Source organism: Phyllosticta capitalensis (genome assembly GCF_038381095.1).
Source record: "Phyllosticta capitalensis strain CBS 128856 chromosome Unknown BKA78scaffold_6, whole genome shotgun sequence".
Classification (NCBI taxonomy): Eukaryota; Fungi; Ascomycota; class Dothideomycetes; order Botryosphaeriales; family Phyllostictaceae; genus Phyllosticta; species Phyllosticta capitalensis.
The window spans coordinates 948,794-966,838 of record NW_027117444.1 but is presented as its reverse complement, the minus strand read 5'-3'; the positions used below and the strand labels follow the sequence as shown (position 1 = coordinate 966,838).

Here is an 18,045-nt window from a genome sequence, read left to right as displayed (position 1 = left end):
CACGCGACAATTCAATTGACAAACAAATCTGCAGCGTCAACCAGCATTCTGTAAATTGCACAATATAAGTCGGATGCCCCTGACGCAATTTTCGATGCAATGTATTATGGCAGCGGGCCGCTGGGCCGCCGGCAGGTACCTTAGTTTTGTAGGAGTGGCAGTAAAAAGGACTGGCTGGGTATATGCTGCGCCGCAATGCTCGCAAAAGTAATATCAACGCCCCCTCCCCTCCCTCTTGAGAGAACCAGGAACGCCTTGCAGATCGCGCCCCAAAACGCCACAAAATATGCAGGTGTGACTCCATGCAGCTGCGTTGTGCAACTTCTCCTCTGCCCTTCGAGACACGTCGGTCATGCGACTGCAGCCAGGAGCAAATTCAGAGGCGACAAAAAAGAAGATGGCGCATCCAACCAAATGAGAGAGAGACCTAGGTGAGATTGAAGGAAAAGGTGCAATATCCAATCACTTCTTGAAAAGCGCGATGAAACTCTTTCTTTTGCTCATCTTGGGCATCGGCTTCGACTCGGGGATCGCTGGCGCTTTGTAGCCGTTGAGGTTGGGCGTTGACTTCATCGGCGCCATCGACTTTCTCTTGGCGGTTCTGACATTCAGCTTGCTGTCCACCGGGGACAGGTCCTTGACCTCGCCGGTACTAGGAGCACGTTCAGGTATTGGGGTGGTGACATCGAACGGAAGAGGGCTGGCGAGCGGCGGCGTGACGATGCTGGCCGATGCCATCGAGCCATTGCGCGAGGGAGGCTGTGTCTTTGCCCGAAGCATGAAAGATCTTCTCGACTGCTTCGTCGTCGGACGCTTGACCTCGCCGTTGGCCTCGGCCTGCTTCTTTTGCTCACGCTCAATCTCGCCTAGGACGGTTCGACCATTTGTAGCCAGATTCGCCTCCTCCAAGGGATGAAAGCGGATGATACCCCTTTCTGGCGTTACATTGAGAATCTCGTCAAGAAATTGTTGGAGAAGAGCAGCGTTGCGTTTGTTTGTTACCGGCTGAACCAGCGACGGAACGGTAGTTAGGCTGAGGACGTAGGCGGGCTCGAACGAGCCACTAAGCAACAAACAGGTCGAGTGCTGGAGGCTAATCATGATGCTGGATTCGGGTCTTTGGAAACGCTGGGAGAGTTGCGAGGAAAGATCTGTGACCAATGTGTACTCGTCCTTGATCTGCAAGCGCATCAGAAGCTATTCGACGGCTGAGAAAAATATGTGATTTTGCACGCACGATGACATTGGTCTTGAGTTCGGCGACAACTGGCGAATCTTTGACCACGCGATCTCTCGCCATGCCTGTCGCGTCCTTGTCGCTGAACTGGCCGTCGTAGAACTGAGTTCTCCGCTTCGACTTGACGCTGCGAGGAGTGTTGTTTGCGTCAGGCAGATCGAGCTTCTCGCCAGACGGACCCCTGTCCACGGGCCGCATAATGTTCTTCCGCTCTTCAAGGGTCTCGCCCTCGTGAATAGTGCCGATTGGCGATTTTGGCGGAGGCTCAAGAGAGATGTTGGTTGGAACAGGAGACAGCTGGTCTTTTTCGGCGGCCGGCACGATCAAAGTTGTTCCCACAGCCTTGGGGAATTGATCGGCAGGGTCGGCCATTGTCGAAGTGCTCGCCCTCTCATTCGACATGTTGGAGGGATCTTGACTATGAACAGAATGAGGCATGTTGGGAGGAATACGTGGAGATGACGGGGGAGTGTGTATGGGAAAGCGAGAAAGCCGATGATGGGATTAAGTAAAGCAGAGGGATCCTTTGGGATCTAGAGACGACGGCAAAGGGCGGGCAAAGGTTGTACATGTGACATTCCTCGAAGGGGCTCTGGGTAGGCAGGTGGCGTGGGGATGTCAGAGGCGCTACTGGATAAGGCGTGGAGGCTGCGAGCGTGGCGTTGCGCGGCGGGAGCTGGAAGGGACGGACGCACCAAGATGGGCGGGCAGGTGAGGTAGAGGGAGAGACGAAATGAAAAAAATGAAAATGGGGGGAAGTGGGAGTTGAATATGAAGCACACGAGTGGAGCACAAGGCAAGACAAGGACAAGAGAGATGATGAGAGATATGAAAAGCTGCAGCAGGGCGCATGCAGGCTGGGATAGGAAAACAACAGTTAGAGTGTCTGTGGTTTGGGACCGCAAGACGCGCATCCACGCATCCAGAGCCCGGGGTCGCGCGTGTGGAACCCTAGCAGGCATGCGACGAGTGCGGAAAGGCTCGTCGCCTTATCGCCATTTACGAGAGCGGTGCTTGGTCGTCGACTGTGGCACTGTTATCGAGCCTGTCTATAGTCATCATCAGCCGCAAAGGAAAGGGAGCGACCTTGAGGTGGCGATTCTGTGCATCGTCGGTGTTGGTAGTGGTGGTGAGACGAGCGAAACGGGCTGGCCAGGTGAGTGTATGGAGGTGTTGAGGTTTCTGTCACTACGACTGTCATCGGTCCCCCGTCTCGTCTCGTCTCGATCCCATCTCTCGCTTCTCGTATCGCCTCTCACACCCTCGATACAAAACAACAAACACCGCTGTGTGCGCACAAAAATAGGTGATAGACCCAATCCCTTGCAAGCCACGGCCGGTCGTCCTTCTGCACGGCTTCCTTGTGCCGCGTCATTCCGCAGCTACCTGTACCGACTCCAACGGTTGTCACTCCCTCCAAAGCGCAACGTTGCACCACCGGGCCCTCAGCCCCGTCTCGTACCCTCTTCCTCCCTCTTCCCTTCGGACAGCCCCCCATCGGCAATCCCATGATTGAGATATCTATCCATGCTCACGGCAGTATCTAGCATACGCATGCATGCACATCCCGCGACCTCTCCCTCATTTTCGTCTTCTATCTTCACTCTTATCCAGCCTCTCCAAAACTCTACCTTCCGTCGTCAAGAATGTGCCGCTCGCTGTGTTGTACCCTGTTTACCTAATGACTCCCTCTGAAATGAATTCTGACAGCACACAGCGTTGCACCGCGCGGCTGCATCCGCAACGATCTGGAGCACTCATGCCGTAGTACCTGTACGGACAAGCGATGTACCATCGTCCACTTTGCAACTTTAATTCGTTCAACTGCTCTTGTCCACTTTCACCGACAATTGACCCAGCCCCTTGGACTACAATCCTTCAAATTTGAATCCCGCCGGCCGGCTGGCTTGGTGCCAGTCACAAAATGCAGTTCTAGACTCGACTTGGAAAGATTCTGCATTCAAGCCCCAGTACGGCGGAAGAATTGCAACTCAAGCCGAGGCCTTCGATCAAAGGCGAGCATGACTCCATGTCCAGGTCATCTGTCAGATGGCAATGGCTGCCGCGTGCCATCCGCCGTCGTTGACCGTGGTGGCTCTTGTGTCTGTGACAACAATATGAACGAGAAACAATATCAAGCAAGAATAGAAGCGCCAAAGAAGCATTTCGCGTCGAACAAGGAGATCCCAGAGCTTCAAAGCCTTCCTGAATGCTTGCTTTGTAGCTACCCACGTGGCCGAGGCTTGCGGAGAGCAACGTATATAATGAGCGCGGTAGTCCATGTCGAATTGCTTCATAATTCAAGTCTCATTTTCGGTATCCAAACACTTACACTCTTTGACCGACCCGTCAGCATTCCACACTCTTTGTACCAACCAAGCCAACCAAAACAATCAACATGCCCAAGGCTCTCTACATGCGTCCCAAGTACCACGACGAGCTCCCCAAGTGCCTTGTCATGTAAGAGGGCTACTTCGGCGCTGAGATAAGAGGGGGAGAAAACAAAAACAGAAAAACAAAGTCATAAAGCCGGGACTCTGTTCATCCACCTGCTTGTGGATCAGTACTTAGTTGAATGGATCTTGTTCCGGAAAACATTTCCTCGTGGATTGGATGTGAGAAACATGTATGCTAATCTAACAGGGAGGACCTCAGGGTATCATCGAATCGTCTCTCCAAAACGCCTCGTCGTGCCAAAATCAATACTCCTGCGCTTCTTGCTCTGACCATCAGCTCACCAACGCTGAACGCTCATGCGCCAACGCCCTTCATCTTGGCTTCCCTCCGTTCGGCCTCCCTCCTCTCATCCACTCGGCTCAAAAAGTCCATACGACCCAAGTATCCCTCCTTTGCACGCCCATACTCGTCCAACTCGTCCGCGATGCCCTCGCGATCCACATACCCGGCCCAATCCAGCCTACTCTTATCCACAGTGTTGAGCTTCTGCGCCTTTTCAAGCCGCTGGGCCCCCACCGCTGCTGCCCCTTCTGCAGGCGTCATACTGCCTCCCTTGTCAGCCAGGCCGAGAGGAATAGGCGATGCGGCTGCCAACGTCGGGTCGAGCAGCCTCCGCCGGTTCGCCCACGTGAGTTGTTTGTCGGCTGGCAGGCCCTTGACCTCTCCAGTGGGATTGGGGTCGAAGCGCGATGGTCGGCGCAGCGGGCGGCGGACTGTGGATTTGGCGTCCTCGGACGGGGCTGCCGGCGCGCCATCTGGAGGAGGAGTCGCTGATGCACTTCTGCTAGGCGCATCTGTCTTGCTGTTTTTCTGCTCCTGCTGCTTTTGCGCTTCCTGTTGTGAGAGGTACAGCTTTGCTTCTGCCGAGTTCTTGGGCACCTGGCGTTCTTCTGTTATGCGGTCGCCGGCGAAGTCGTAGGTCCGCTTGATGGTAATTGTTTCTTCGTCCTCGGGCGCGGTTGCTGCGGGCGTCGCACTCGGCTTTTGAGCATCGCCATTTGTAGGAATTGTAGGTGTTGATGGTTCGGGGTGCCTCGCGACGGGGGCAGAGGCTAGCTGGGACCAGATTTCGTCGATATTTGCGGTTGCGCCTTCGATGCCTGCCAGAGGCCGTCGTTCCTTTTGCCTGCATTGCGCACTTGTATCAGACGACCTTGCTGTTTGAAACTCGTTGTGCCTATCAATCACTCACTCTGTCCTCCTCTGTGCCCTCGTCTTGACGAGCCCGCCCTCACCACCTTCAGCATCGCTGAGGAGCACGTCTTCGTCATCGGAGCCGTCTTTTCTGCCACCCCGGCGCTTCTTTCGCGCTTTATTTATCGTGACCTCATCTCCAGAGTCGAGAGCCTCGTCGTCGGGCGTGTCGCGCTTGCGCTTGTTCTTGGTAGTCTTGCGGTTCGAGGCGCGATTGTTGGATTCATCATCGGAGCTGGAGCTGGAAGAGTCCTCTTCCGCGACGACCGTATCGGGATTGAACTCGTCGTCCGAGGCAGAGTTGTAGTTTTCGTCGTCAATCAGGACACATGGGTCAGCCATGAGTGCGTTAAAGATTGGAGTTTGTATAATACAGTGCAAATGGGTTACATGTACGTGCTTGCGAACAAATGGCGGGAGGACGCGACAGGATCGGCGCCAGGGTGTGGTGAGAGCCAAATTTTACGGCGGTCGGCAGAGATCCGAAGCGCAGGCGGACGAGGCGATCCAAAAATGCAACTTTCGTACACCGACACAGCATGCCATGTAGGCATGAGTGTTTTGGTCTTGGAGTGAATCCATATTAAGCTTTCAAATCCATATTAAGCTTTCAGATATTTCACATCACCTTCCACATCTTTCACGAGCCGGCTCTCATTCTTGAATTACTAACGTCTCCAGATCAGCTACATGCATTCATTCCAGCTACACTGTTCGACTATAGACTTGCTCTTGTTTCGTATCCCCGATCAAGCACAGGGCTCAGAATTCTATGGGACAGGTTCTCATCGACGAATTCAGGCCTGTTTCGAAACTCCTTGTGCGAGGCGGGAAAATCAGTAACGCTTCGTGCAATCTGCACTCATCTCAGCCATAGTCCCTTCCCCGCCTTAAGAGCTCTATTCTCCTCATAGTTCGTCCGCAGGCATGCACCACGCTATGCAACGCAGAAGAAGCAGCAATTTCGAGAGTCGTTTCTCTTTCAGTATCCTTTCAGCCACTCATGATCGTGTCAATGGTCGTATCGCCGTCACCGTCTCCATCGCGCTGGGCACCGTAGTCCAGATCGAATATCTTGTAGTGCCTCAAGTCCTCGCCCAGAATGCAAATGATGCGCCTGTCTTTGCGACCATTGACTTCGAGTCGAAGCGGCACGAAGTGGTCTCCGGCTGGGAATACATGTTTGACATAGCCGCGCCAGTCGTCAGCGCCGACAGCTTCGAGTCGCCATGAGTCCCTCTTCTCGAGTGGGATGGCCGACCCGCTTGGCATTGCATGTGCTCCTGTTTCCGGCGCGAAGGTCGTTGTCGTGAATTGTGCTGTTGGCGCAAACTCGCGCGAGTAGATTGAGTAGGGTAGGAAGAGGAGGTACGAAGCAGAGTCGTGACGGAGCAGCAGTATCAGTGACGAGTCATCGGCAAACTTGACGTCCTGGATTGTAGCGCCCGAGAATTCGACTGTATTCGCTTGCATGGAGCGCACGTCGGATTCCACATCTTCAAATCTGTCGGCGTGGACAATGCGATGGATGCGCACTGACTAGTCGTTAATCACAATCTTGCAGCAGGAAAGGGAGGATTGCTTACCTTGATTCTTTGCTTCAGAAGGAACAATGGCAACATAGGTTGTCATGTTGGATGACTCTTCCTGTCTCTGGGGTTGAGGTTAGCGCATGAATTCATGTATGGAGGAGCAAACAGACCTCGTAGACCATCCGCATGTCTGAGGTCTCTGATGGCTTTTCCGCCTCGAGGAAAAGACCGCAGCTCAGGCTACAATTGGCTGCCTGCCACGCCGTGATTTGTGCAAATAGTTTGTCACATTGTGTCTGCAGGAGCTGTGTCACGGAAGAGGTGCACAAGCTGCCCTGCTCAATGTGCAGTCCCATCTTGTGTCGTTTCAAGTTGTTTTTGACGATTTCGTACTCCAACAACCCCAGCCTGAAATCTCCCAAATCTTGCTGACGCCTTAAGAAGGGAGTGAGCCTGCTCTCTTTGAAGGTCCTTTGGATATACGCGAACAGCTGGCCAAAATCGACGCCGGCGTCCTTTTCAGTCTCCTCGGTCGCCTGAGGAGCTGGTTCGGCCGCTTGTGTGTCGATTTCGTGGCGCAGCCATTTGGAAAATTCCACAAATTGGCGACGCTCTTCTCCCGCGTAGACAAGGATGTTGTGACCCAGGAGCCTTAGGGATCGGACAGTGTCCAATATCTCGGTCAGGTCTTGAGGAGCCACGTTGATAATTGAGCTGGATCCTGTATAGCTCGCCAGCCCACGGAGCATACTGACAACGATACTGCAGCGATCAAGGGCGGGGAGCAAGTTCTCATGGGTCATCTCCAGTACTTTCGTGTACCCCTGAGTTGCCGCGTGATCCCACCGTTTGTGGCCCTGAAAAGAGATGTTAGCCTGGTAGACTCCCAAAATACTGCATGTCTTACGTTTTCCGTCAGTTCATCAGTCAGCCATTCCTTGATGGTCTTCGGGCAGTGGCCAGTCGTTGCCAGGTGGTAAAGGCTTTGAACCAGGTTAGGTTCTCCTTTCGACGCCAGTGTCTCATCTATGCTCATCATGAACCTGGATGGGAGATCCCGAGCATGATGGAAATATGCGATAATGGTTCTCAGGGATGCTCGAAGGTACATAAGGAGACTCTGAAGTTGCGCTGTCTTTGAAGCGATCAGGTGCAAGTATATTCCAGTCGTAGGTATGAAGCGGAGCGTCAGTGGGATCAGAGCCAGCCGGACATTCTGTGATTGCTCGTCTTTGACCTCCATTAATGACAGATGACTGCAAGAATATGGATGCGAAGCAGTGAGGAGCGGGCGTGTGTTTGACAAGGACCAGTTCCCGGGAAGCCGCATTCCCCCAATTTCCAGGGAATCGTAAAGGGTAGGACTGAGAGATCCATCCTCAGATCCAACTAGAAGCACATCAACTGAATTGTGGTCCCTGAGATGCTGGGAGTGGAAAATAGCATCGATTGACTGCTGTGAGCTAAAGGCGTCTGAAGAGCTTGACTTGGACATCATCTGCATTGGAGTTGCTGGTGGCGCGGGGATGACCGGGAGCTTTGGAAGTACATCTTGGACGTCAATCAAGGCAATCTGATCAGGCAGATCTGTCGCTATTCCGAGCTTCTGAAGATCGGGCTGGCGTTCGAGAAAGTCGTCAAGCGTAACCTCATCTTGTCGTTCAGCCCACTCGTCAGTGGTGTCAAACACGTCGTCTGACAAAGCCACACTCCCATTCCGCGTCACTCTTGTAGAGCTAGTACGACCCTTGACAGAATCAACGTCGATAAAGTTGACGCCCCAGCCTAGACAAGAGACTTTTGGGGCCATGATTTCGTCCTCCGAGGGCGCCAACGAAGCCTCCCGGTGGACTTGCTTCACGGTCTTGCCTGTTTCGGAAGAGACGATATCAATGGTTCCATCATCCCACGCAACAGCAAGGTGCTGGCCTGGAAAAAGAAGAATGTTAGCATTGTGGGACCAACCCAAGTCACATGATTGCGACTGTGCTGTTTTAAGTCTGGATCAAGAGATGTACCATTGAATTTCCAGCAGATTGACTCGACGGCGCTGCCCATTCTACGCTTTAGGCCAAATGCTCGCTGACCATTCAGTCGATACACGTCGAGGTTGTCATCTTGGCCAACGACGGCAACAAGATCCATGGTCGGACAATGAGAAAAGAGGTGAGGTTTGATGGGCTGCTGAAGCGCCTTTTCGGCCTGCAGCATCAGCGATGGCGCCTCTGCAGGCTCCATGATGCGCTGTAGGCATGCAGTTAGACGTGTTGTGGTTGAAGAGTACGGTGGTCGAGAGAATTGATCAATCCATAGCAGCGTGTCGGATTTGGCGCGGAAACAAGAGTCGCGTCGTTTTCAAGTCGCGTCCGCACATGGTAGGCACGTGGCACAGGAAATTCTGCGACCACAGCACTTATCTAATCTTGACGGCTCTTGGAACACACGCAGCCAGGACAGACATGGTCTTTGATCAGTTTGCAATCAATTTGGTAGGTGACCTCGCATTTGTAGCATTACAAGGTTTATCATTCCTCGGCACATTGCCTTCTTCGGTCACGTTGATCCTATGCTGGAACAATCCAGCTCCCCACCAGAAACTCATGGCTGAAAGTACGTAGAGCTACATCTATCCCCCATTCAATGCTGCCACGTCTCGCAGATTGTGGTATTTTTGAAAACGCCTTCCGCGTGCCCATCAAACAATGTCGTAGACCTCCGCGACCGACTTGACCTCTTTCGAAAAGGAAATTTCCTGGTTCTCGTTGAGAAGAGTGACAGATGCGACCTAGAGAAGCCCAGTCAGTTGTGTTTTTATTCATGTTACGCGTCCGACTTACATCGACCTCGACAAAAGGCTTCGTCTTTGCGAAGCGCACCCTCATTGGGAAGAACTCAGCATCGCTCTCCGCCTGTGCCTCAAATTCAAAGCTTCCGTTGGGATTGGCGGTATCCACTGTGCCAACGTTCCACTCCAGACTGTCCCCAGAGACCTCGTAGACAGCATCGAAACTTGACACGGACGGCTCGCTCGTGCTGTAAGGGATGGTGACGGTCACGTCCTTCAGGGAATCACCGCCTGTCAACTCATACTCCACCGTCACGCTGTAAGTGTTGTCTCCTGCCTCACTGACCCAAACGGTGAAGGTAATCGGAGGGTCGTCGATTTCAGCTGGCTTAGCGACATGTCGCCACTTCACGACACCAACGCCCATGTTGACGGGAAATCCCTTGGAGGCATCCGCCAGCTGAATAACCTTGTTGTTCCGGAACGAAGGCTTGTCAACCTTGGGGTGCGAGTTGAGCTGCGCCCCGCGAGTGTTTCCAAGGTCCAGATCAAGTTTGACCTGCGTGAGAGCTGGGTCAAAGATGCGCAGCTGCAACTCGCCCTTGGCCTCGAAATGTTCGAGTGAGCCTTCTCTGCTCAACCGGGCGTTGATGGTCTCGGAAACTGTGACGTGGACGCTGTCGCGATCCGCAGAGACCGACGCGCGGGCGGCCGGCGTTGATGCCGACGCAGGCGTTGGGGTGTTTGACACCAAAGGCGCGGATACCTCTGGCTCTGGACCAAGATCCGCGCGGACGGCGTCAAACATGTTGGTGGTCTTGGACTTCTTGCCCAGCTGCATGCCCTTCCCTCTGACGGGCATGGCCTTCTTGTTCTCATTCTTGGCCGCGTAGTAGCTGTCATATGTATCGGGGACGGGGGATTGGACAGGAGGCGTGTACGTAGGATAGGAGGGCGCGCGAGGAACTGCGCCGGCGCGGCTGCTGCGCGACATTTCCTTGCGTTGCATCTCGAGCTGCTTGGCCTTCCTTTTGCGCTCTTCGGTGGCCTCCAACTCTTTATTGCGAGCAATAATCTCCTGAATCCTCTCCTCGTGAGACTCCATGTCCAAGAATGTCTTGATCTGGCTCAGTGTGAGATTCTCGCGGTAGCCCAAAGTAACGAGCTCGTCGAACGCGCTGAGGAGCTCGAAGGCATTGCGAAGAATCTCGCGCTCGTCCAAACTCTTGCATATGCTCGAGACGACCTGGGCAAAAAGATGCAACGAGTCGATGTCCTGGAGAATGTTCGATTGGCGGTTGGTGATCAACACCATGTATAACTCGTCCAGGGGCTGGTAGACGTAGCGGACATTGTCCTGCTCAACCGTCGTGTGCTGGGTTCCGGAGTCGGCAAGCTTTGGGAAAGAGGCTAGGAGGGCTTCGATACGGGACCTCTGCATCTCACGAAACTGGCGCGAGAGCACGGCTTTACCGCCTCTGGTGCAAATGGAGGCAGCTAGGACGACCTAGGAGACGAGCGAGTTAGCAGGCGCCATGGCTGTTAGCAGGTCCAGTATGCATACCATTGTGAAAGTGTTGAGCGCGACGACTCAGAAGAAGACAAATGCGTCTTGTAATTGGAGCGTCGCGGGCCGTGGTGGTGTCGAGAGTGATGCTGCTCAACACCTGGCTTCTTGCCAACTGCCCGTCCGAGCCCGCGGGCAGGAGCCCATGGCATGGTGGCCCGAGCGCATTCCGCCGCTGACCTAATTTTTCCGTACCGAAAGTAAAATCGCTTGGGAGGTGGTCCCGCCTGCAGTCTGCACCCACTCCGTCGCGTCGCCCTCACCTCTTCTACCTTCTTCCCGCCACAACTCTCTGGTTGCCTGATTGCCCATCACGACGCGTCAAGGTCCTTACCGTCCTCTTTTTCACACATTTGCACTCTCTCCCTCCTCTCGCTACTCAGCACATTCCGCCCTTGATCGGAACAAGTCTGGAACAGGGCCGACCTCAGATTCCAACCGACCGACAATCAAGAGCTCTCCTGCTCACCCCGCCTGCTCCTTCTCACTGATTTACAGCACATCACTCTCGGAGCATCGCAGCAACCCTTCCACCGTCACCAAGTCGTGCGACATTCAAGTCGCAAACGACCATCCTGCGTCATGGCCATGGCTGCCAACCACGCTGTTCCTGGCCTGCAGGTGACAGCGCCCGAGGAAGACATGGAAATATCGGACTACGAGCGGACTGCCGATGATATTGACATCGACATCGACATTAGTGTGGAGCCTGTTCGGGAAGAAGATGACTACATGGTAGACGACCGCTCGGAGCATGAGAACAAAGACGACATGATGCTTGATGGTGACGGTCAAGAAGACGAGGATGGCATGATGCAAGACAATTTTTCTGTCCCCGATGAACACCTGACAGATGCCAGCGAGATTGGCTACGTGGATATCGAAGTGAAGGAGGCTCCACACGAACCCGCGGATACCGAGGTTCGGGATGAAGACCAAGTCGACGACTTCATTGACTACGATGACAACGTCGCACTCGAACAAAAAGAAGAGCCTCAACCCTTGAAAACACAGTCGGAACCCGCTCCGGTGTCCACTCAAGACGCCTTTGAGAGCATCTCCAATGTGCCCGGTGCGGAAAAGCGCGACGCGTCTCCACAGCAAGCCGTGGAGAACAAACCTGCCTCGCCGCAGGCCGCGCCTCAACACCCCGGAGAAACGGAGCTACAAAGCTCGCACATCTCTGAAGACCCTGGTCGTGAGCAAAGTGACAAGGGTGTCGAGAACTTCGACGCCGCTGCTGTCTCTGTCGCCGGGCTAGCCAGTGATCCATTAGTGAGAGCCACTCAAGAGAGCAATTCTAACGAGCATCATTCCGAGGCAGCCGCAGTCGCTCCCGAGGACGCACCTGGCGAGCAAGAAGTTCCAGAAAAACACAGTGACCCGGAGCAACCTCAACATCAACCCGCCGACAGCAAACCGGAACCTGAGCCATCTTCTGAGACAAACCAAGCCGAGAACCCTGCTGAGGATGTTGACAATGTTGTGACTTCATCTCATGAAAAGCAGGACGTGGAAAATCAGCCCATGTCCACTCAACCCCTGCACCCCGTCGTCGTTGTCTACAACGATGACGAGATTTCTCTGTTCCCTCCCAGCGACGGTGACACCTCTGGAAGCTACTACTTTCTCCAAGATGAAGATCTTGCCCATGGAAGCATTCGATCTCTCCTTGAGGCATGTAGGCAAGTCCTAGGTGAGACCGTCCAGCATGAAGATGAGTTGGAGATAGATGTAGCGGAACTAGGGCTTCGCGTCACTGAGGTATGTTTTTCCTTCCGGCCAAGAGATCTGTGCTAACTTTAATCAAGGAATCTCTGGACGCCGCCCAGTGCTCATTTTCCCAGGTGCTTGACGCTTATGTTCAGTTGCAACGTAACGATGGCATCGAGTCCCCTGGTCCGCTTTACGTGGCCCTGAATACAAGGACCAAATTCTCTGCTCGTCTGGAATCCATTGTGAAAGCTGTAGCTGACGGGAAGGGGATGTCCCAGCTGACATTCCCCGAATACACTGCCGAGGAACCGTACTCTGATTCTCCAGATCACCACGAGCAGCAACCAGGCAGTCATCCAGAGGAGACTGAACAAGCACACCGCAACGATGACGCAGCGAATGCTTCTGCCCATAGCCCTGCTTCTGGTCGACAAGACGAAGTTCCTGATGGCAGTGTTGATCAGGGACAAGTGGCCACACCTGGCCCATCTGCAGAAAGTGCTGGCGTGGACTCGGAAGCTAGCTCGGCGGATGTCAAGCCTGAAGGAGACTTCGGCACTGCCAGCCTTGACTATCAATACCAGTCCTACGAAACTGGTGAGGGGCACTACGCTGAGGAGGAACTTCCAGAGTACGAATCCGAGGATGAGAAGCCGACTCAAGTTGTAGCCGACTCGGAAGTCGTTGCGACGGAAGACTCCTCGGCGGCCCCGCTGAACGAGCATGGTGCATTCGAAGATACCCACAAGGGCGATGACGGCGAGTCGCATGGCTCGTCAACCGTCCGAGGCGACAACACTCCCGCCACCACTGAGGGTGGTAATTTGGCAGTTCCCCATGTACCCGAGCCTGCATCTCAACATTCAAAAGACATCGATTCTTCAGTTGAGTATGACCATGCTCAGGAATTTGCAGAGAATGCCGATGTTGCAGACCAAGCCCAGAATACTGTTGAAGAATTCGGAGACTTTAAGGAGCACGATATTCACGCGGGCGAAGATGGATATCCTGGCGAAGAGAATGAAGAGAACGACGATGGAGAAGAAGCCCAAGAGTTCAACGAGAGTGGGCACATCGGCGAAGAGTATGAGCAAGCTGAAGAACATGACTCTAACCAACAGCACGAAACCGGCCTGAGTAGCCACGAGGAACACTTCGATCTCCCTAGCGACGAAGAACATGATGGGTACGATCCGTCGTCTCTTTACCGCAACGATACGGCCGATGAAGATCACGTCCAAGAAAACGACGATTTGAACGAGGCAACCTTTGCCGACCAAGATGTAGGCGAGTACGTGGTTGTCGAGGAGGAGGATGCCCACGAGTATACAGCGGAGAACCACGACCTTGCTATCAATGATGACGATGGGCACTCTCCTCTGCACGGCAAGCAGTCCAATGACCCCTACGCCGACCAGACAGTGGAAAACAACGCGGGTGCGACGCTTGCAGAGCTTGGAGACGATGTACAGCGGACTGCCGATGACCAAGATCATCCAGACACTACCAGTGCGGGTGGAGTTGACGACGACACCATTGACTATGACGACGAGGAGCTTTCGCGCAACTCGGAAGAACCCTCAACGGCTGAAGGTGTCGCAGCATCTCCATCCAGCTTCAAGAGAAACTGGGAGGAGTTTGATCACGGCGAAGAGACCGCCAACAACGACCAAGGCAAGTTTTATCCATGGATTATGAAGGGCATCCCATGCTAACGTTTGTGCAGCTCTCAAGAAAGTCAAGTCCGGTTGATCGCCCTGTCAAAGCCCGGGATGAGGACTGCACAGCCACCAAACCTCGTTTTCCTATGATGCCCCCATAACCCCCACTCCGACATTGGCCCTTCTTACATTTCGACCGCGCGTCCAACAAAGAAGAAGCCTTGCCCCATGTACACATAATCTGAAGACAGCACCCACAACTAGCACTGCAGGAGTTGCGGCCACCGGATGACGGCTCAACAACGCAGATGATGCCGAAGCAAAGCCGCGGCCTCTGCACTCAACGACAGCCGATTGGATGACGAGCGACGGCCTTGAAATTTCCAGGAAGGATAATCTGACAGAGGAGCAGCCAACACCGACGCACCTTTGACTGGAGACTCTAACGAAGCAGGCAATGATGCAGTAAGTGCGAGTTCGACTTGAAAGTTCACTAACCCGGGCCGACCCGAAGCCCCTTTCCCTTAGCAGTGCTTCCCGCCCAGCCTTGTTGGGTGTAGCAGATGACGGCCTTGGTCTGCAGTTGTGCATTTCGACAAGGCGCAAGCTGCAGGCATTGGTTCTTTACCCGGGGAGTTGATTTCTTTTTCATCTAAAAATTTTCCTTCTTGTACCGAGTCAGGCGTTGCATGCAACGGGGGGACAGATATACCCAAGGCGATGTGGATGGAAGGGAGATGGACAGAAGCGTGATGGAGGACAGAGAGGCAGAGGGACGTGTAGTGGTAGTAGATAGCAGTAGCGAGAGAGGCGAATTGAGATGAGTACGCGTCAGAAAGTGCAGCAGTGATTGGACTGGCAAAGTGGCGGCAGAAGATTGTGGCAGAGAGTGGTGCCGGGGCATGGAGACGGACAGGAAGTGTGGCAGGGCCTGGTGCGTTTCGCCTCTTCAGGCCACGCAACGCCGGTCCACCTGTGACGGCGCGACCAAAATAGCAAAAAGAGAGAGCTTGACTTGTGTGTAATGCTGCCAAATGTCTCGGCTCCTGCCTTATGTAACGCCCAGCCGCTGCCGCTACAGGGACTGCAACCGCGCCTCCTGAATATTGGACGAGGCAGTTGTATTATACCTACAGTATACACTCTCGTTGTTGTTCCACCGGCCTAACTCGATTATTGCGTCCTTGTTGCAGGTCGGCCTGACCCTTGACGCCGCCGTGGACCTGGACTGGAGCTAAGCCCAGGCACGCCCGAAGGACACTTGGACCACTTACGCAACTCTCTCTACATCCACCCACTGCGCCGCTCCACAGTCCTCGTCCGTCCAATCCGCAATCCACTTGCGCTCAACTTCTTCGCTCGCTGCTCTTCTCTCTCTTTGTTGCTCGACGCTTTTTCACTACGGCACACACCACCCCCTTTCGCCGCCCTCCCTCGACAAACCCGCTTGCTGGTCCCAACACCAGACGCATCCCGCCCGAGTCCACCTGCGCACCGGCCGCGGCGATCACTACACCCTCGCCTCTGAACCGCCAACTTCTCTGCCGCGCAGCTCTTCTGCAGCTGCTCAAGGAGAAAGCTCTAGATACGCCGCCGGTCGAGGACTGTTGTCCTAGACATCATGGTAGAAGACAAGTACGTCAAATCGCCCTACCTCCAGCCGCGCGCCGTCCCTGGCCTCGCCCTCGGAGCGCCGCACCACCTCCCACAATTCGAACCAAGGAGGTCGACTTTTGTACTGACGCTCGTCTTGTAGATATGTTGGGCTCATGTTAGCCATTTCTTCGTCTCTGGCCATCGGTGAGCATCTCCCAGCACACTTGCTACTCCTCGCGAGCTTTGGAGCTAACCAACGACTTCAGGTACAAGCTTTGTTCTCACCAAAAAGGTTCGTCGCGCACTTCCGACCGCTCTCCAAATACGCTCCTCTCCGCGAATCGATTGACCGTCCGACACAAGCTGACCGCTCACAAAGGGGTTGAACCAAGCCAATGAGCGACATGGCTTCGATGGGAGTGGATTCGCTTATCTCCGGAGCTCAATATGGTGGGGAGGCATCGTTACAAGTGCGCAACAATCCTGATGATATGGAAGATCTGGGACTGACGGTGCGCAGTGGTCATTGGCGAAGTCGCAAACTTTGCCGCATACGCCTTTGCTCCGGCCATTTTGGTGACTCCTCTGGGTGCGCTCTCGGTCTTGATTGGGTGAGTGCGTAGTTGAGGATTACAAGAAACATCGCTCATCAAAAGCGCAGTTCCGTACTCGGCGTGTATTTCCTTGGGGAAATTCTGGGGACCCTAGGAAAAATCGGATGCGCAACCTGTCTCATTGGGTCTGTTATCATCGTCCTCCATGCTCCGCCGGATAAGGAGGTTCAGACAGTTGACGAAATCCTCCACTTCGCGATTCAGCCAGGTACGGATCTTAATGCTGGTGTAGTACAAAGTCTAACGGTTCTCAGGCTTCTTGCTGTACTGCCTGGTTGTGACGGTATTCTCAATCACCATGATTTACAAGATCGCGCCAAAATACGGTCGCCAAAATCCGCTGATTTACCTCTCCATCTGCTCGACGGTTGGATCGCTCTCGGTCATGGCTGTCAAGGCTTTTGGCATTGCGCTGAAGCTGACCATGGCTGGCAACAACCAATTCACACACCCAAGCACCTACGTCTTCGCCATCGTCGTGGTTGTCTGCGTCTTGACCCAGATGAATTACTTTAACAAGGCTCTGAGCCAATTCTCGACAAACATGTATGAATTCGTTGCCCTAAGGATAGTCCGACTCCGCTGATTTTTCTAGTGTAAACCCTCTCTACTACGTAACGTTTACGACCTTCACGCTCATTGCCTCGTCCATCCTTTTCCGCGGCTTCAACACCACATCGGCTGTAAACACAATCTCCCTGATTTGCGGATTTCTGGTGATCTTTAGCGGTGTCTACTTGCTCAACCTTTCCCGTGGTGACCCCGAAGGCACGTCACACCTTGCACACAAATTCGCGGATGCCGTTCCGACAGACGGCATAGCCAACTACCAGACGAGACGATCCATGCAGTCGCGCCGCTCCGGTGACAGCGCATTTTCGAGCAGACATAGTCTCGGCGACCGGGAAGGATTGATGCGCGGCTTCCAATCAAGGGACATTGATCTGGAGGGTGGGGGTGGCACATTCGGACTTGGTGAGCTCGCCGACGACTCGGATGAGGTCGAGGATGACGGAAGCGGGAGGAAGCGAACGAGCTTTGACAATCCACGGACCAGTACCGGAATCCTCAGCCGTGGGAGCGGATCCGGAAGCTCGACACCCTCGGGACTGTCAAAGGAAAAGCGCTCCATGACAAGCAAAAGCATGGAGACATGATTGCGGGCACGGAAATTATTTCCGTCCTCTGTTTTTTGGCCTTCTTGGTCCTCGTCCATTTGTTTCGCTGGTGGGACTGACGATGGGGATACTTCAAACTGGAGTAATGGCGTTTGGGTATGGCGGAGTTGTTGTGTTATTCCCGCATCACGTTTGTTTGATTCGGCTCGGACGGTCAGATCCTTTCGCACGGAAATCCCCCTTTGGAAGAAGCTTCCAAGAACGATACCACAGTCGGCAAGTCCTGCGCTCGCGCGAGTCTGAGTTCCTGCGGGCTGCGGATTTAGCCCGTCTTTGGCCTTGTTCATCTATCCCGACTGTTCATACTCTCTTCTCCCGTCTATTTCGCTTCTCCTGCGCCTCGTTGGCCGGCATTCGAGGCGCAATGCTCTTAGATGCAATCGTGAGCATTTCTTTTTTTACTTCATCAGGATGGATTTCGCACTTGCACACGCGGTGCGGAATTCTCAATCGTCTCCTGCAAGGAGCATTAGGACGCAAGGGACAGGGTCAGATACTCGTGCCACAA

General features: G+C 54.0%; 7 protein-coding genes across 7 annotated transcripts; 3 read left to right on the top strand and 4 right to left on the bottom strand.

Moving 5' to 3' along the window:
- Positions 1-462: 462 nt before the first annotated feature.
- On the bottom strand, positions 463-1,615 carry BKA78DRAFT_238979 (Tautomerase/MIF superfamily; the record flags this gene model as incomplete). The annotated part of the gene is made up of 2 exons (XM_066883894.1): positions 463-1,179; positions 1,238-1,615. Coding segments are annotated over 2 exons (1,095 nt in total), but the record flags the coding sequence as incomplete, so codon positions are not given.
- Positions 1,616-2,579: 964 nt separating this feature from the next.
- Positions 2,580-3,922, top strand: BKA78DRAFT_149513 (uncharacterized protein). The gene is made up of 2 exons (XM_066882914.1): positions 2,580-2,899; positions 2,955-3,922. Exons 1-2 carry the CDS (start codon positions 2,796-2,798, stop codon positions 3,724-3,726), a joined length of 876 nt encoding a protein of 291 aa, XP_066743323.1. The 5' UTR covers positions 2,580-2,795; the 3' UTR covers positions 3,727-3,922.
- A 66-nt stretch (positions 3,923-3,988) lies between these two features.
- Positions 3,989-5,230, bottom strand: BKA78DRAFT_296354 (bucentaur or craniofacial development-domain-containing protein; the record flags this gene model as incomplete). The annotated part of the gene is made up of 2 exons (XM_066886607.1): positions 3,989-4,820; positions 4,887-5,230. 2 exons carry the CDS (start codon positions 5,228-5,230, stop codon positions 3,989-3,991), a joined length of 1,176 nt encoding a protein of 391 aa, XP_066743322.1.
- Positions 5,231-5,466: 236 nt separating this feature from the next.
- Positions 5,467-8,565, bottom strand: BKA78DRAFT_283720 (anaphase-promoting complex, cyclosome, subunit 4-domain-containing protein; the record flags this gene model as incomplete). Its single annotated transcript, XM_066885674.1, has 5 exons — positions 5,467-6,423; positions 6,475-6,541; positions 6,591-7,277; positions 7,328-8,349; positions 8,439-8,565. The coding sequence occupies 5 exons, from the start codon at positions 8,563-8,565 to the stop codon at positions 5,882-5,884; spliced, it is 2,445 nt and encodes an 814-aa protein (XP_066743321.1). The 3' UTR covers positions 5,467-5,881.
- Positions 8,566-8,785: 220 nt separating this feature from the next.
- BKA78DRAFT_316529 (uncharacterized protein) lies at positions 8,786-10,881 on the bottom strand. Its single transcript, XM_066888627.1, has 3 exons — positions 10,770-10,881; positions 9,258-10,712; positions 8,786-9,205 (listed from the first exon to the last, which is right to left on the bottom strand). Exons 1-3 carry the CDS (start codon positions 10,770-10,772, stop codon positions 9,116-9,118), a joined length of 1,548 nt encoding a protein of 515 aa, XP_066743320.1. The 5' UTR covers positions 10,773-10,881; the 3' UTR covers positions 8,786-9,115.
- A 473-nt stretch (positions 10,882-11,354) lies between these two features.
- BKA78DRAFT_353558 (uncharacterized protein) lies at positions 11,355-14,203 on the top strand (the record flags this gene model as incomplete). The annotated part of the gene is made up of 2 exons (XM_066891578.1): positions 11,355-12,536; positions 12,584-14,203. The coding sequence occupies 2 exons, from the start codon at positions 11,355-11,357 to the stop codon at positions 14,201-14,203; spliced, it is 2,802 nt and encodes a 933-aa protein (XP_066743319.1).
- A 1,567-nt stretch (positions 14,204-15,770) lies between these two features.
- On the top strand, positions 15,771-17,516 carry BKA78DRAFT_353557 (magnesium transporter NIPA-domain-containing protein; the record flags this gene model as incomplete). The annotated part of the gene is made up of 8 exons (XM_066891577.1): positions 15,771-15,784; positions 15,906-15,949; positions 16,012-16,037; positions 16,125-16,215; positions 16,266-16,356; positions 16,407-16,567; positions 16,614-16,905; positions 16,955-17,516. The coding sequence occupies 8 exons, from the start codon at positions 15,771-15,773 to the stop codon at positions 17,514-17,516; spliced, it is 1,281 nt and encodes a 426-aa protein (XP_066743318.1).
- Positions 17,517-18,045: the final 529 nt, after the last annotated feature.